General features: G+C 41.7%; 1 protein-coding gene across 2 annotated transcripts in view; it reads right to left on the reverse strand.

The window, feature by feature from the left end:
* Positions 1 to 7,612: 7,612 nt before the first annotated feature.
* The window catches only part of LOC148329492 (low-density lipoprotein receptor class A domain-containing protein 4-like), a 146,369-nt gene continuing 140,371 nt past the window's right edge, over positions 7,613 to 13,610 (reverse strand). For both annotated transcript variants that reach the window (XM_088307365.1, XM_088307366.1), the window contains one exon: positions 7,613 to 13,291. In XM_088307365.1, coding sequence (XP_088163491.1) covers positions 12,746 to 13,291 — 546 coding nt within the window. In that variant the 3' untranslated portion in view covers positions 7,613 to 12,745. The remainder of the gene's footprint in view (positions 13,292 to 13,610) is intronic.

The following is a 13,610-nucleotide window of genomic DNA, read 5'->3' on the forward strand; positions in this document are numbered from 1 at the left end:
TGCCTTGCGCTACTCGACACAACTTAGCTTCTACACTGAGTGGCAATGCAGTTAAAGAGAAGAAGTTTGTTCTCATCTCTCACTTGGTGCTTTTCAAAGCAGTCAGTCGTTTTACAGCGCTGCAGCAAAATCGTAATTTTTTTTAATAATATTACTATATTATTTATACTTTATTATGCAATAGATGCTTTATGACATAGCTGTTTTTGCCTTGCCGCCCCAGTGTTAAATGAAAGCAGCCCTGACCTTCTTTGATTTTCCCACGCAGTATGTGACACTTCCAAGCGGGGGCGCTGTCAGGGATTTTGGGTCCCAGTTTAGTTGTTAGATATGAAATATTGGCACAAGGCTCATTTTATCAATTTTTTTTAATTCACGTAATTATGACGCTGATGTCTAGAGCACTGTCGGCTGAGGCTCGGAGTGGGACAAGCACCAAGCTCGTCCGTTCACTTGCACACATCGTTCCACCTCTTTTGCTCAATATCACCTTATTGTAAGTGTTGCAATCAAGCGGCTATTTACTTTAACAACGTTAAGCCACTCTTACAAACGGCGCCAAGTGCACCCACGCCACACCTCGACAGTCCCTCGTCAATACTTTGATGTGTCAATCTGTCAGATGATATTGGAGTTGAGTATTGTTCTTCGTCGCTTAACATCAGCTCAAGATCGAGATTAAGAATTTGCTTGAGATTTTTACAGCAGTCGTCCCGGTCATGTGACCATGGCCATTGGTGGGGTGCTGACTTTGTGGGCAGTTCAGTTATGAACTTTGCAAGATAATGAACCATACCTAGAAACATTCAGACAGTGGCAGGCCTTCAGTGAAGTCCTGCTTTGTCTAAAAACCCCTCATTATATCATCATTTATGACACCACGGCTAGAGGTTAAAAAAAGCAAGAATATATTTTTGGTTTTCAAACGGTCGCCGGGTAAGACTGTGGATTTGTTGAGTCCGCATGGCACTGCCCTCTCACATGTGATTATCGACTCACAGGACATATTCGCACCTTCAACGTGAGGCCTGCGAGAAGGCTTAATGTAACCAACTCGTGATCCGATTGGCTGTCGCAACCGTCCATCAACTCTAATAGCCCGTTCGCTCATTCAGCGCATAAGCTGGCACGGCTCACTCTGAAGGCGGACAAAGAAATCTGCCTGGCAACACAAACTAGCTGAATTCTGATTGGATAAAAACTCACCTAATAATATAGCACCAGGACGTAACTTGAATGTGAAGAATTATGTATATAATAAATATATATGAAACAAAATAAAGTTTTATCATAAATATGAACATGATTTCACAGAGGGGTGGTCAGCGCGATGGACTCACAGTGCAGATGTCGTGGGATTGATTCCCAGCCTTCCTGGCCTTCCTGTGTGGAGTTTGCATGTTCTCCCCGTGCCTGCGTGGGTTTCATCCAAGTACTCCGGTTTCATCCCACATTCCAAAAACATGCATGGCAGGTCGATTGGACACTCTAAATTGTCCCTTGGTGTGAGTGTGAGCGCGGATGGTTGTTCGTCTTTGTGTGCCCTGCAATTGGCTGGCAACCAGTTCAGGGTGTCCCCCGCCTACTGGCCAAAGATAGCTGGGATAGGCTCCAGCACCCCCCCGCGACCCTCGTGTGGAGAAGCGGAACAGATAATGGATGGATGGTCTAACACCTGTCTGAGAAATTACATTTCCCTTAAATGTCCACAGTTTTACGCCAAACAGACACTTTTCTTTGATGTGTCTCAGTCTTCTCAGCTGGATCTCCACACTATGTTATCCTTAATAGTTTGCACTGCTTCTGGCGCTGACAGGGTTCCATATGACTCCGCTAGTTTCATTTGCATTGACTTGGGTAGACAGATGGCAACTTTTAGTTGGCACCCTGTTACAAGAGTAACACATTTTCTCTTTAATTTGTACTTTTCCACCCTTTGTTGAAGCCAAACAGTTTCTCAGTTTTTCTCCAACTACGCCACGGCAAATAGATTTAAGTCGTGGTGTGTGTTCATCCATTTTCTTTTTCATTCTGAAAATCTCCTTTCTTTTTGACTCATTCGAACTTTCCATTCAGCATGAAATGATATTTTTCTGGGGTCACCTTCCCGGCAACCTGTGTTATCCACTTCCTTCAAAACAGTCACTGTCTGCCTTCAGCAGTGAGTCGTGACTGCTCGGAATTTGTGAGGAGTCTATAAAAGTCCTTTCACAAACCCAGATTTCAATGAAATTGGAACACAGTGTTAAACATAAATAAAAAGAGAAGAGAATGATTTGCAAACTTTTCAACCTTTCTCAACTGAATACACTGCGATGACAATATTCAATGTTCAAAATGATAAATGTTAGTTTTTTTTATTTTGCTTGTGATTCAATTTTGAAATGAAATCATTGTATTTCTTTGTTGTTGTTTTTTCAGACTGTGCAACACTTGCTTGGAATCAGCGTTTGCACATTTAGTCATGTTAACCAAATTTCGCTTAACACTCACCAACAATCAACAGCATTATATTTTATCTCCGCACTGTGTTTGAATGTTGCAGTTTTTTTTTACCGAAATTATTTTGCTTTTCACTGCAGGTTTTTTGTATTCATCCACAGAAATGAGATTCACAAAGGGTCCTGTGTCCAGTTAGAAAGGCATTATTATCTGCTTTACAGTTCTGGAACTTTCCATTCCTCTTCATTTTTACCTTCATCATGATGCACATCATCCACCAAGAACCCCTCAGGTTCTTCATCAACTCCATACCACATTATTTAAAAAAATAAATAAATTAAAAAAAAAATCAGCTTTGCACTGCTTGCCAATTTTCTGAACACATCTTTGGCTTCCTCCACATTTTCTCCCGTTTCTTGCTCACACAGCTCCCTTTCTTCCGTTCCTGCCGCAAAGCTCATGTTTAAAGTTTTGTTCATTGTCTCTTGCCACCTCAAATTGTCTTTCTCTGACTCCGTTATCGGGTATTCAAGACTGACCCTTTTAGCTTATCGTCCTCTTCACGGCATCCGTATACTGTAGATGCTGAAGCTGTGAGAGTCCCTAAACGTGTGTATGTATGGACGTGTGCGAGAGAGGAAGAGTTACAATGACCTCCGCTGTCCAAACTAATGTTGATCTGTTTATACAGTCCAGTGCCCCCCCACTTCCAGCACATGCACCTGTCGGCACCCCAAGCTCTCTACCGGGGGAATGACAAAGAGGACAGAGCGGCGCTGCCATGCCATGAGGGAATGCAGAGTATAGACAATCTGTGTCCCTCGGGTGTGAGTCAATGTCTGAACATGACTCAAGTGTCAGGATGCCTCCTTGATGACTGGGGTGAACCGCAGGCCAGGAGATAATCAGGCCGAAATTGGTTTTTTTTTAATGTTTTTTTGCCTACATTAATCTCCAAAGACAGTTTGACTCAAATAGTTTAGTTTTACCTCTTCCTTTACCTGACAAGATATAAACAAAGCCATCCATTCATCAAATCATTTGAACTTTTCATTTTTTTCAGTCGCCACTAGGATGCAGTGTTCTTGCAGCTATTCCTTCTCTACAGTGGTGGTGCGGTAACTTTTTACACCATGAACAACCTAAAATAATACTTGACTCTCCAAGCACTAACATCATGACCAACATAAACATACCTTCATTTTCATCAACATTGAGATGGAGGTTTTATTCCTAAAAAGTAGATTTATTTATTATTGTAAGCTAATATTTTTGCACAATTTGAACAGGCATTTAAATATGTATAATAAACATGATTAATTTTTCACTTGAAATGTATGGATCTATATTATATATATATATATATATACTTTTTTTCCTCTACCCTTCACCAGATTAGTGCCTCGAGACAATCCTATCTACAGACAATTCCTTTGACTCCATGCTTGGTTTTGGTCCATGATGGCACCTTAGGCTACGTCCAGATCGCAGGTCTTGATACTCAATGGAGATTTTTCTGTGAAATCCAATTTTTTTTGTCTAATCGTTCACATTGCATATTAATTGCGACTTCAGTCTATCTGGTGTGCGAAACCAAACGTGTCCCTAAAGTGCACTTACAATGTTGTGTTTACAGAAATCGCGTTGGGCCTCATCTTTTTATGATCTAATATCTACAGAGGAGTAATGCCGGCTGAAATATTTTGGGGAAATGAGGCGAAGAATTTTGAGCTCCTCATTTCATGGACACATCTAAAAGATGATGTCAAGTCATTGCCATGCACAAGAAATGAACCGTCTTCATAGCTGAATTACTACTATCACCCCAAACGTCCACTTTATGCTCCATGTTTTAGGTTTAAATTAAAGTCAAATACAAATTCTATAATGTTACTCAAAACATCTTTGCAGATTCATGCAAAATTTTCAAATCTCCCTCCCAAACACTCTGCCTGCCCGCACGGGGCGCAAGTTGAGTTTTGATGACGTTTATGTCGAATACATGTGACCTGTCTGTTCAGTCTGAGGCCGCATTGCAAGAAATCCGATATGTATCTGATCAAGGGCCATATATGAAAGTGACTTGGAAAAAATAAAAAGTTCCAAACCATGTCCACATTACTGAATTTACATCAGGTGGACTTCAATTAAGCGGTCGGCACCTGGAAAAAGTGAAGCTCTGTTAATGTACTGTAAGCTACGAAGAATACTAAATTTAGGGTACTTATCATTCATTGACCTATATAAGTGTGAAACATGTTGGAATGTTACGAATAGGGTCACTTAATAAGGTTTTATAAGGGCAATGGTTTGATTATGCAACTTATTATTTGTATTTCCTTTCCTTTCCTTGGGGAATATTTGAAGAAAGAGCTTTTTTCTTTAGGCGTGACAAAAGCATGAACTTCCCTCAAGCTCAGGTACTGCGGCCAAGATGCAGCTCAAAGGATTTGTTTGTGTGTCGTATTTGAAAAAGGGCAAACTAAGGAGGAATGTGAACCGCATCGGAGTTGTTGTGCTCCTTGCAGCTTTTTTTTTTTTTTTTTTTAAGTTTTCATTTTTTGCCGCAGAAGGTTACAGAGCGGACAGGAGGCGGGGCCCTGCCCACCTTCCCTCTGCAGACAAGTGAGTGTAAGTACTTTGAACGTTAACTTTGTTTCACTCCTGTGAATGTTATGACAAGTTGCCAGATGGGGTCTGTCTATAAATAAGTGTGTGTTGCTGTTGAATTATATACCAAGACATATGCTTTATGCATATCATTACTTTACAGGGCAGAGTGAGTCATTTGCTTCTGGCTCAAGAGGATCTATGAGACTGTTTAACAAAAACACTGACTGAGAAGGAGCTTGATTTTTAATGTATCCTGGATTTGACCTTCACAAGGCTGCATATAAAAAAGAACAAATCAGCATATTTGCTGTGTTTTGGAAAAAAGAAAACAGTTCTTGATCTAACTCGGCACATGGACTGAAAACACAGCAGTACTAGAAACTTTGGATTGTGAGGTTGGCGGGTATCCTCATTAGACTCCTTTCTCCATTTCTTCCTTAACCTCCGAAATGCAGAAATAGCCGCTAATGCTCGTTTAGAAAATAGAAATCCAACAAAGAAAATGGTGCCTGGTCTCATTTATCCAATGATGGGGATTTTTCTTTCTGCATCATATTAAAAAAAAATAAATCAGTGATGTTCCTCTTTTAGTATTTATGATTAGATCAAACCATACCCGTGAACAAACCGCCGTTTAATACATAAAATGGCCACTCCAAAATTATTTTGTTCCCATCGCTTTGGCGCCCCCTCAGCGTGACGCACCTATGCGCTTTTTGTGCCACTGAGTCACATAAGAGCAAGTCACAACTAAGGGCCAATCCTAACAACGCCGCTTACGTCTTGTCTCGTCCCATAGATTGTTTCTGGTGCTAATGTTACCCAAATCTAAATAGTGTGTGTAAAAGGGTGAACGAAAACCAGCCACTTTGGAGCTTGTCCCTATTTGAGGATGAGTTAAGTAAAAGTGCGAAACTTGATGGGCGTGCTGCCACATCAAATATGGAGAACACGCTCATAAAAAAATACCCTGCGTTGTAGTAGGATGACCATATTTTGATTTTCAAAAACGAGGACAGATGGCACAGCCTCAAGATATGAAATGACACTCAAAGATGCCCTACATCAGTCATGGACAAACTACGGCCCGGGGGCCACACGGGGCCCGTTAAACGTTTTCATCCGGCCCGCCGAACTTGAAAAAAATTAAATCAATAAACCGTGTTAACGTTTTATTTTCTAAATACTGTGGTGTGTCAAAGAGATATATATTGTTGTAATGCTTTTGTTCACTTTCATTTAAAATTAAATGTATTTTTTTTCTCCGATGAGGTGAGGTTACCAAAACACTCCATCCATCTGCTCCTGGTTCGGCCCCTCTGTCAAATTTTAGAACCCATTGTGGCCCGCCAATCAAAAAGTTTGCCCACCCCTGCAAGATAACTCTGATATATTTAAAGTAGGGCGGCACGATATTATAAAAACATGCAATCTGCGATACCATGTTGCATACTGTAATATCGAAATTTAAAATATACCTAAAGAAATGACCTCTTTATTCAAATGAATTACATGCGGAAAAAATCTGCATGTATTCCTGTCAAATTTTTTTTTTAATGTTGTTAATACTGCTCTCCTATTGGATAGTGATGCTCATTTAAGGTTTCATCTGATTGGTCAAATTTACATGAAAGCATACAATGCCATATGAATGTATTGCATGTCTTTCGCATTCTGCGCTGTATACTATAAATGAGATGACTTGTCATGTTATCCAGTTCAAGTCCAAGTCCAGTCGTTCCCAAGTTTTAGGCAAGCAAGTCGCAAATCTGAAAATTAGCAACTCAAGTAATATGATATGGCTCGAGTGCCCCATCTGTGATGCTAACATATCGACTTTCAACATTTAGCAAACCAAAAGAATAATAAGATCCTTTTGTCAAAGGTGTGATCAGAGAGGATTTGTCACGATATTAGGATTTGTGACTGGTCGGGCCAACAATCTTAAATAAACATACAATTTATGACCAAAAATCTTCTTGTGGGTAGCATTCTGTACCTGTGTGAATTTTGAGATTATTGGAGCAGCCCACACACACAAAAACTGTGAAATCAGATTTTCTATATTTTTATATATAGGGTCTGTCAAAAATGCTAATTTTTTTAAGATTTAAAAATTCCTTTTCTGTGCAGGCCTGTCATAAAATTATGAATTGCACTCATTTCACTGCAACCATTGCATGACATTGTGTGTTGCCAAGCAGCACGGCAAGATCGGAACTTGAACAAGGGATTTTCAGGTCATGAGTTTCCGTCCGTACCTAATTATATGATCCTGGCCACTGTATGCACGTGGAACGGATGGTTATCATGCCTCACAGTTGGTTCAGAATTATAATTTGGATTCCAAAAGCTTTCGCGTGTATTGTAACTCATGCCAGGCAATTGAATGGTCGTTTTTTTTACTTCATTTGCACTGATGTCTATTGGAAATTGTGATGCTTTAAAAGTTGACCAATTAGCTCATGACTCAGGTTGGTGTAAGCGTACAAGCAAATAGCCTAGCAAGTCTGAAATTTACAACAAAAACCCCCAAAATACACACACACACGCAAAATTAGCCACTTTTAAAGTTTTATTCATTTTACACTGTAGTTTGACTACAGCATGATTACAAACAAAAGTTTTGACTACAACAGCACTTGGAGCAACATTTTTTCTTTTTTTTTGTCTTTTTTGTAAAAGTATTGCAATAACAGACCTTAGGCCTAAAACCTAGTACATCACAAATGCTTAAATAAAAAAAAAAGAACATTTTATCCCTCTGTGTGCGTGCACATACTTTCACACACGTCGAGGGGGGTGGGGCAAGGTGTAGAAACACAAAGGTTACATTTGTAAATAAAGCAAACCAATGATGCTAAACTTAAGACGGAAGCAGTCCTAACGTAACCGTCATGACAAAGACGACCGATGATGAAAATGAGAAATCTTTGACATTGTCTATGAAACATCATTAGCACTTGAGACCAGACGTCCAATTAAAACGGAAATAAGGAGCGTGCCGCACAGATAATTCAAAAAGAGAAATCATCTTGAATCTAAGTTAATTCTTCAAGCGAGAGCAGGAAACAAACAGGGGGGGAAAAAAAACACAAACAGAACGAGGAGCGCTAACAGAGCTTCATCCAAAGTTGAACAATAGAGACAACTGCCACTTATTTGGTGCTTTGAAGAAAAAAATGGCACATTGCTATGTACATCGTCTATAAAGAAGAATGAACATGCGCTGTTGTTATTGTACAGTGGAGTATTTTTCAGTATGTCTGTAAATAAATGACTGCAGATTAAACAACACACGAGTTTGCTGAAACATATTGTGCCATCTTAACATGTACACAAAAAAAATAAAGTACAATTAACTGATTAATCTGCAGTTTTCCTGTTTTCTTTAACTGCTTGCGAGTTCGCATACACAAATACAAGAGAATGACCCTTTTCCCTAAATGGTGTCGTTTGACAATCTTGTGTCATGTCCTTATGGACATAAAATGCTTCAACCAGTTACTCGAGGTTTGTATCTCGTCAGATTATACTTTGGCAGCTATACAAACCTTCAAGTAAACTAAGGAAAGGGCATTTGACTAAATTGTCTTGACCAATTCTCTCTCTCTGAATGTTCTGCACTCCTCTTTCAATACCAGTGTTGTATTGAGCAGAATGCTGCTGCCTGGAGTTACAGACGTCCGTGCGGGTTGACTTTTCCAAATCATCATCTTTTTGACATTTTGCCTCATTTACTGTAATCAATTATTATGCCCATCCCTAACACTAACTACAGCACATGAAAAGATAGGCGGATACAAACATATCGTTTATTTCTCCAACTGCAGTGGACGTCAGACTTGTAGACATGTCCCATATAGATGGACGTTGAACGATGCAAGTTGACCTTAACCTGGCCTGGCTTAGGTTGCAGCATACACACAACACAGCGTGTGTGCCATAAATGCTTTTGGATAGTCCTTCGTGGCTTTAAGAAAACTGCCAGCCAGTAACTAAAGAATGGCGACAAGGGTCAAAGTCTTCAACCATCTCATTGTTTCTCGGCACCACTCCACTTGATAGTATTGTGAGGGAGCACTTTTTGCGCTGTAATCATATTCGAAGCAAACTTTCATGTTTCAAAAAAAAAAAGACAAAGTATATATATTTTTTTTAACTAGTAGGCCTTTACAAATTTGATGCTGCCTTCTTAAGTTTTATATTTTCTATACATTATTTACAACATTTTTGTGGTGTCTACCCATTGGGTAGGATATGTGCATAATATATATTCAAGTTATATACAGCACCTTACAAACAAAAGACAGACTACTGAAAAAGCACCGTTGGAAGTGAGGCACAACGAAGGTGGGAGCTTTTTGAGTGCAAGTGGGTTCCTATGTCTGCTCCGCACACACGCGCAGACGCACGCACACACGCCAACTTGCTGGTTGAAATGGTTCCAGCTGCTTTACTGTGGAGGGGCTCTCAACTTGTCTTGCGAGCAGTGTGCTGCTCGTATTATGAACTTGGGAGCTCAACATGCTCAATGTTGGGTCGTGTGTGCACAGGTGAAACGTGGCTGTAATTCCAACAAAACACAAACGTGCCTTGCGTATGTGGAGGCCATGTTTGGATGGGAATCAGCGTGTGTTCCGGGGTTGCTCAATTGGCTAACGTCAGCATTGTCTCTGTCCGCCCTCATACAGTTGGCGCACCCTCAGGAAAGCAGCTGTAACAACTCCAAAAGCAGCAGTAAGACTGATGTGGTCTGCTCAAACATGAACATTAGGCACCTTATTATCCCCCCCAAACTCACATAATTGTAACATGCAAACCTCCTTGTAGAAAACAATGTTCATCTTTGTATCCCTCATTTACAAGCCACAACGAGTAAGACAGAAGAAGCGAGGAAGAAAGAAGAAAAAGCAAACAAATGGACTTTGAAGCAGCACCTCCGAGTCAAAGGCCCAAACGTTTTGGGACAATCGTGTCATCAATGAAGAAAATGATCGATACCATTTCCTTCGCCTCACATGAGTCCAATTTTGGTCCCAATACGGAAAGTTTTGACTGCAGAGGATCAAACCTCTGGTATGTTTTGATGGCTTGAGGGAAGAGATGGGTTCAGAGGGTGGGTGGAGGGCTTGACGAGCAGCAGTAGCAGAAAAAAAACAAAACAAAATCAATTGCAGTAGCAGCAATAGCAGCAGCAACGTAACACGCACACACAAAATGAGAATGCTTTCAATCAAAGTGATGAGATTTGAGCATTTTGCACTTCAGCATAACGTGGAACTATCAGTTCATTAAGGCCTCCATGCTGATACTTTTCAATTATGTGTTGTATGAGGTGATATCAAGGGGGGAAAAAATCATTGAGATGGGTTTGTCGCTTTACGATGGTCCTTATATACAAAATGTTGAGGGGACGAATGGTGTGCAAGGAACTTGATTGCATACTGCAAAGTGGTGGACCCCCTGTTGTTTTATGGGATCTTTTGATCAGGATATTGCAGTGCCATTCTTTGGACAAACGACTTGCCCCTTAGGGCAAACAAACTATTGAGGCCAGTGTTGATGTTCTAAAATCAGATTAGTAGAGCTATGTTAAAAAAAAAAAAAAAAAAAATTAAAGCGGGTCAAAATGGAACCTATAGGCTAGATTGACCAGCGGCATGCTTTTTTTTTTTTCTTTTTTTTAATTTAACTATAATCACTCCCATCATGCACCTCTGGCTTTGTAAAGTGACACTCTGAATTCTAATGAAGGCTTCATTAATTCTGCGCTACTGTGGACAAGTGCCAAATGTCCTTGAATGTCGAAACTTAGACAAAGCAGCCAAAAACACACAAGCATGTGCACACACCGACACGCACGCTTGGCTTCAGCAGAAACATTAAGTACTTTTTTGTGTTGTTAAAAGGTCTCACCGACAAACACGCACATACACGCGCGCACACGCACACACACATACACACTGCAGCCAGAAGGAAGCAGACGCCTGGATGAGCCCGGTGCTCAAGCAGATCCAGTCTCCACTTTAAAGGGGCTTGGCGGACTCAGCATTATATTCTCCACATGGATCGAAGGAAGATGAAGATGAGTGTTTGTCAAAGAGTTGTTTAAAAAAAAAAAAAAAAAAGCAGACGAGGAGAGGAAGCAGTAGGGAGGGGACACTGAATGTTTCCAATGAAAACAAGCTGAAGAAAAGAGAAAGCACACGGATAGAGGAGAAGGCAACAATGAGGAGAGAAAAAGGCGAGATTTTCAAACAGTTTGTTCTCCCGTTCCAAAAAGGGAGCCCTCCCGTAGCCCTTGGACTGTTTGCACGAAATCTTGACGTCCACAGGAAACGTCGCATTGTGTCGTCTTGCTTTGATTGGCCATTGTAGAGATATGATAGAGAGTGGAGATTTTTCACCAGCGTCATGGCAAGAGTTCATTCAGAATGCGCTGTTTGGCGGGGTGGTGGTGGTGGCGAGGGAGGGGGGGGGCTTGGGTTAGATGGGGTCATGGAACAGGAAAGAGGAGGCGGGACACTGCTATGAGCAGACAGCTGGGTGGACAGTTTAAAGGAGGCTTTTCATGAGCACGTCGTCGTTTGTTTGCCAGTGAGCATGATTATGCAAAAAAGTATTACTGTCATTTTGGTGCAGATCCAGATAAAGGTCACTTTTGTGAACATGAAAATACTGCAGGTCCTTTTTTAGTGATCGGTGTAGTTATCTTAATAAAACAATTCAAGCGAGGAGTTAGGTGTACAATTTGGATGGTTTCATTTTTTAACTTGGAATCCAAGAAGAGAATGTCTCACAGCACGTTGCGAGGCACTTTTCAATCTTGGAGTTTGTCCACCCAGCTGCCCAGCAACATTCACTGGCTCAAGCGTGTTCTGCCCAGATGAAGCACGGCAGAGTTGTTGGAATCCAGTCTCAATGTGCCTGTGGTGAAAGCAGGCCGAGATGTGGTAGGCTGGGTACAAGTATTTGCTGACGCTTCAAAAAAAAAAAATAAAAAATAAAATAAAAATAAAGAGGAAGGACATAAGCTTATAATACTTGGTTTTTGCTCCCAAACACCTTTGGAGCTTAAGTTCAGTCACTCGGTCCATTTGTGAGACAGAAAACAAAATTAAACATATAAGTTCCCTCTTTAACAACAAAAAGATAGTGCAACTTTTAGATAACTTCTATTTTTCAAAGTCTGCCTTTTTTTCTTCCTCTCCCCTTGTTTTGTTTCCTCGTGAACCTTGGCACTAAGATTTGTGTGTGTGTGTGCGTGCGTGTGTGTGTGTGAGTCACTTGTTTTGTTTAGGTCCTTTGATTCTCAGTCCTGGCTTTGTGCACAGATCCCGGTCCAAAAGAAGTGGAACTTAAGAAAAAAAAGGGGGGAGGGGTGGACCCTTCTCCATCGCTCCAGTTAAGGTCGCCACCAACAGGGATGAGGGAGGATTAAAAAAAAATAATAATAATAATAATCGGTGTCCTCGAACGTTTTCTGTTGAAGACAAAAAGCCTCCATGCTCAGTATAATCCTGCCCCAGCAGCGCTTGCTGACCAGTTAGCAAAAAGAGCCACATCCAAATGCAAAAGTGTCGTCCTCTCTTTCCTTATTAGTAGAAGCTAAAGATGTCGTTTGTTGTGCACGGGAGTTTGGAAAGAGGAGCGAGCTCAAGAGACCAAGGTCTTTGGTTGGTCCCGCTCACACCAGGTCCTCCGGTTGGCCGTCCTTCGTCTTGGAAGGTTCTATTGTGCTTTCTGATTGGCTCTGCTGCTGGATCATCCTGCTTCCAAGCCCCCCGCACTCCCCCACCCTTTGGTTATTGCTTAGCTGGTGAAGAAAGAACGTCGAGCCAATCACGTCGCTGTACGGGGGCGGTGGGGCTTCCATGCGCCCATGGATATTAGAGTTGGCCACGCTGATGCCCGAGTTACTGCTCGGTGGCCTGGGACCGCTCGGCCCTCCGCCGCCCCCCATGTCGATCAAGTCGCTGTCGTAGATGGTCCGGTTCGGCGGCGCCCTCACCGACTCCCGATTAAGCTCCATCTGTTGCTCGGGGTCACGAAGCTGCAGGGTGCAGGGTCCCTGGTACGGCGGGGGCTCCTCGCCGTCTGACAGCGAGATGGTGGGCGGCAGGTCAATCTGGTGTTGCAGGTACGGGTAGGTGGGCTGGAAGCGGCTGAAGCGGTCTCTGTGCATGAAGGCGGGAGCGCTGAAGCGATCCCTGGCCTGGGGCGCATATAACACCTGAGAGACACAAATGCTCGGCTTAGTAAGTCAAATATGAATGAGGCAATACTTGGTGTCTTGTTTCATAAAGTGCAACTTTCAGGTGAAAGATTGCTTGCGGTAACCGAAAGTTCGATTTGTGCGGGAACATTTGGGTTCATCTTAAAATTGAGAGGGTAAAGCTTATGAAATGAATGTCTTAATCATTTTTCAGCTTGTCCGCTATGTCAGGAAAGGACAGGATCTCAAATAAACAAGGTGTAAATAAAAACGAATATGAAATCTCTCCCCAGGGGAAATGTGACAAAACGAAACTGGAATTGCACTCTGTGGACAG

Source organism: Idiotropiscis lumnitzeri, chromosome 10 (genome assembly GCF_059441095.1).
Source record: "Idiotropiscis lumnitzeri isolate Australia: NSW breed Sydney's pygmy pipehorse chromosome 10, RoL_Ilum_1.0, whole genome shotgun sequence".
NCBI classification, from domain to species: Eukaryota; Metazoa; Chordata; class Actinopteri; order Syngnathiformes; family Syngnathidae; genus Idiotropiscis; species Idiotropiscis lumnitzeri.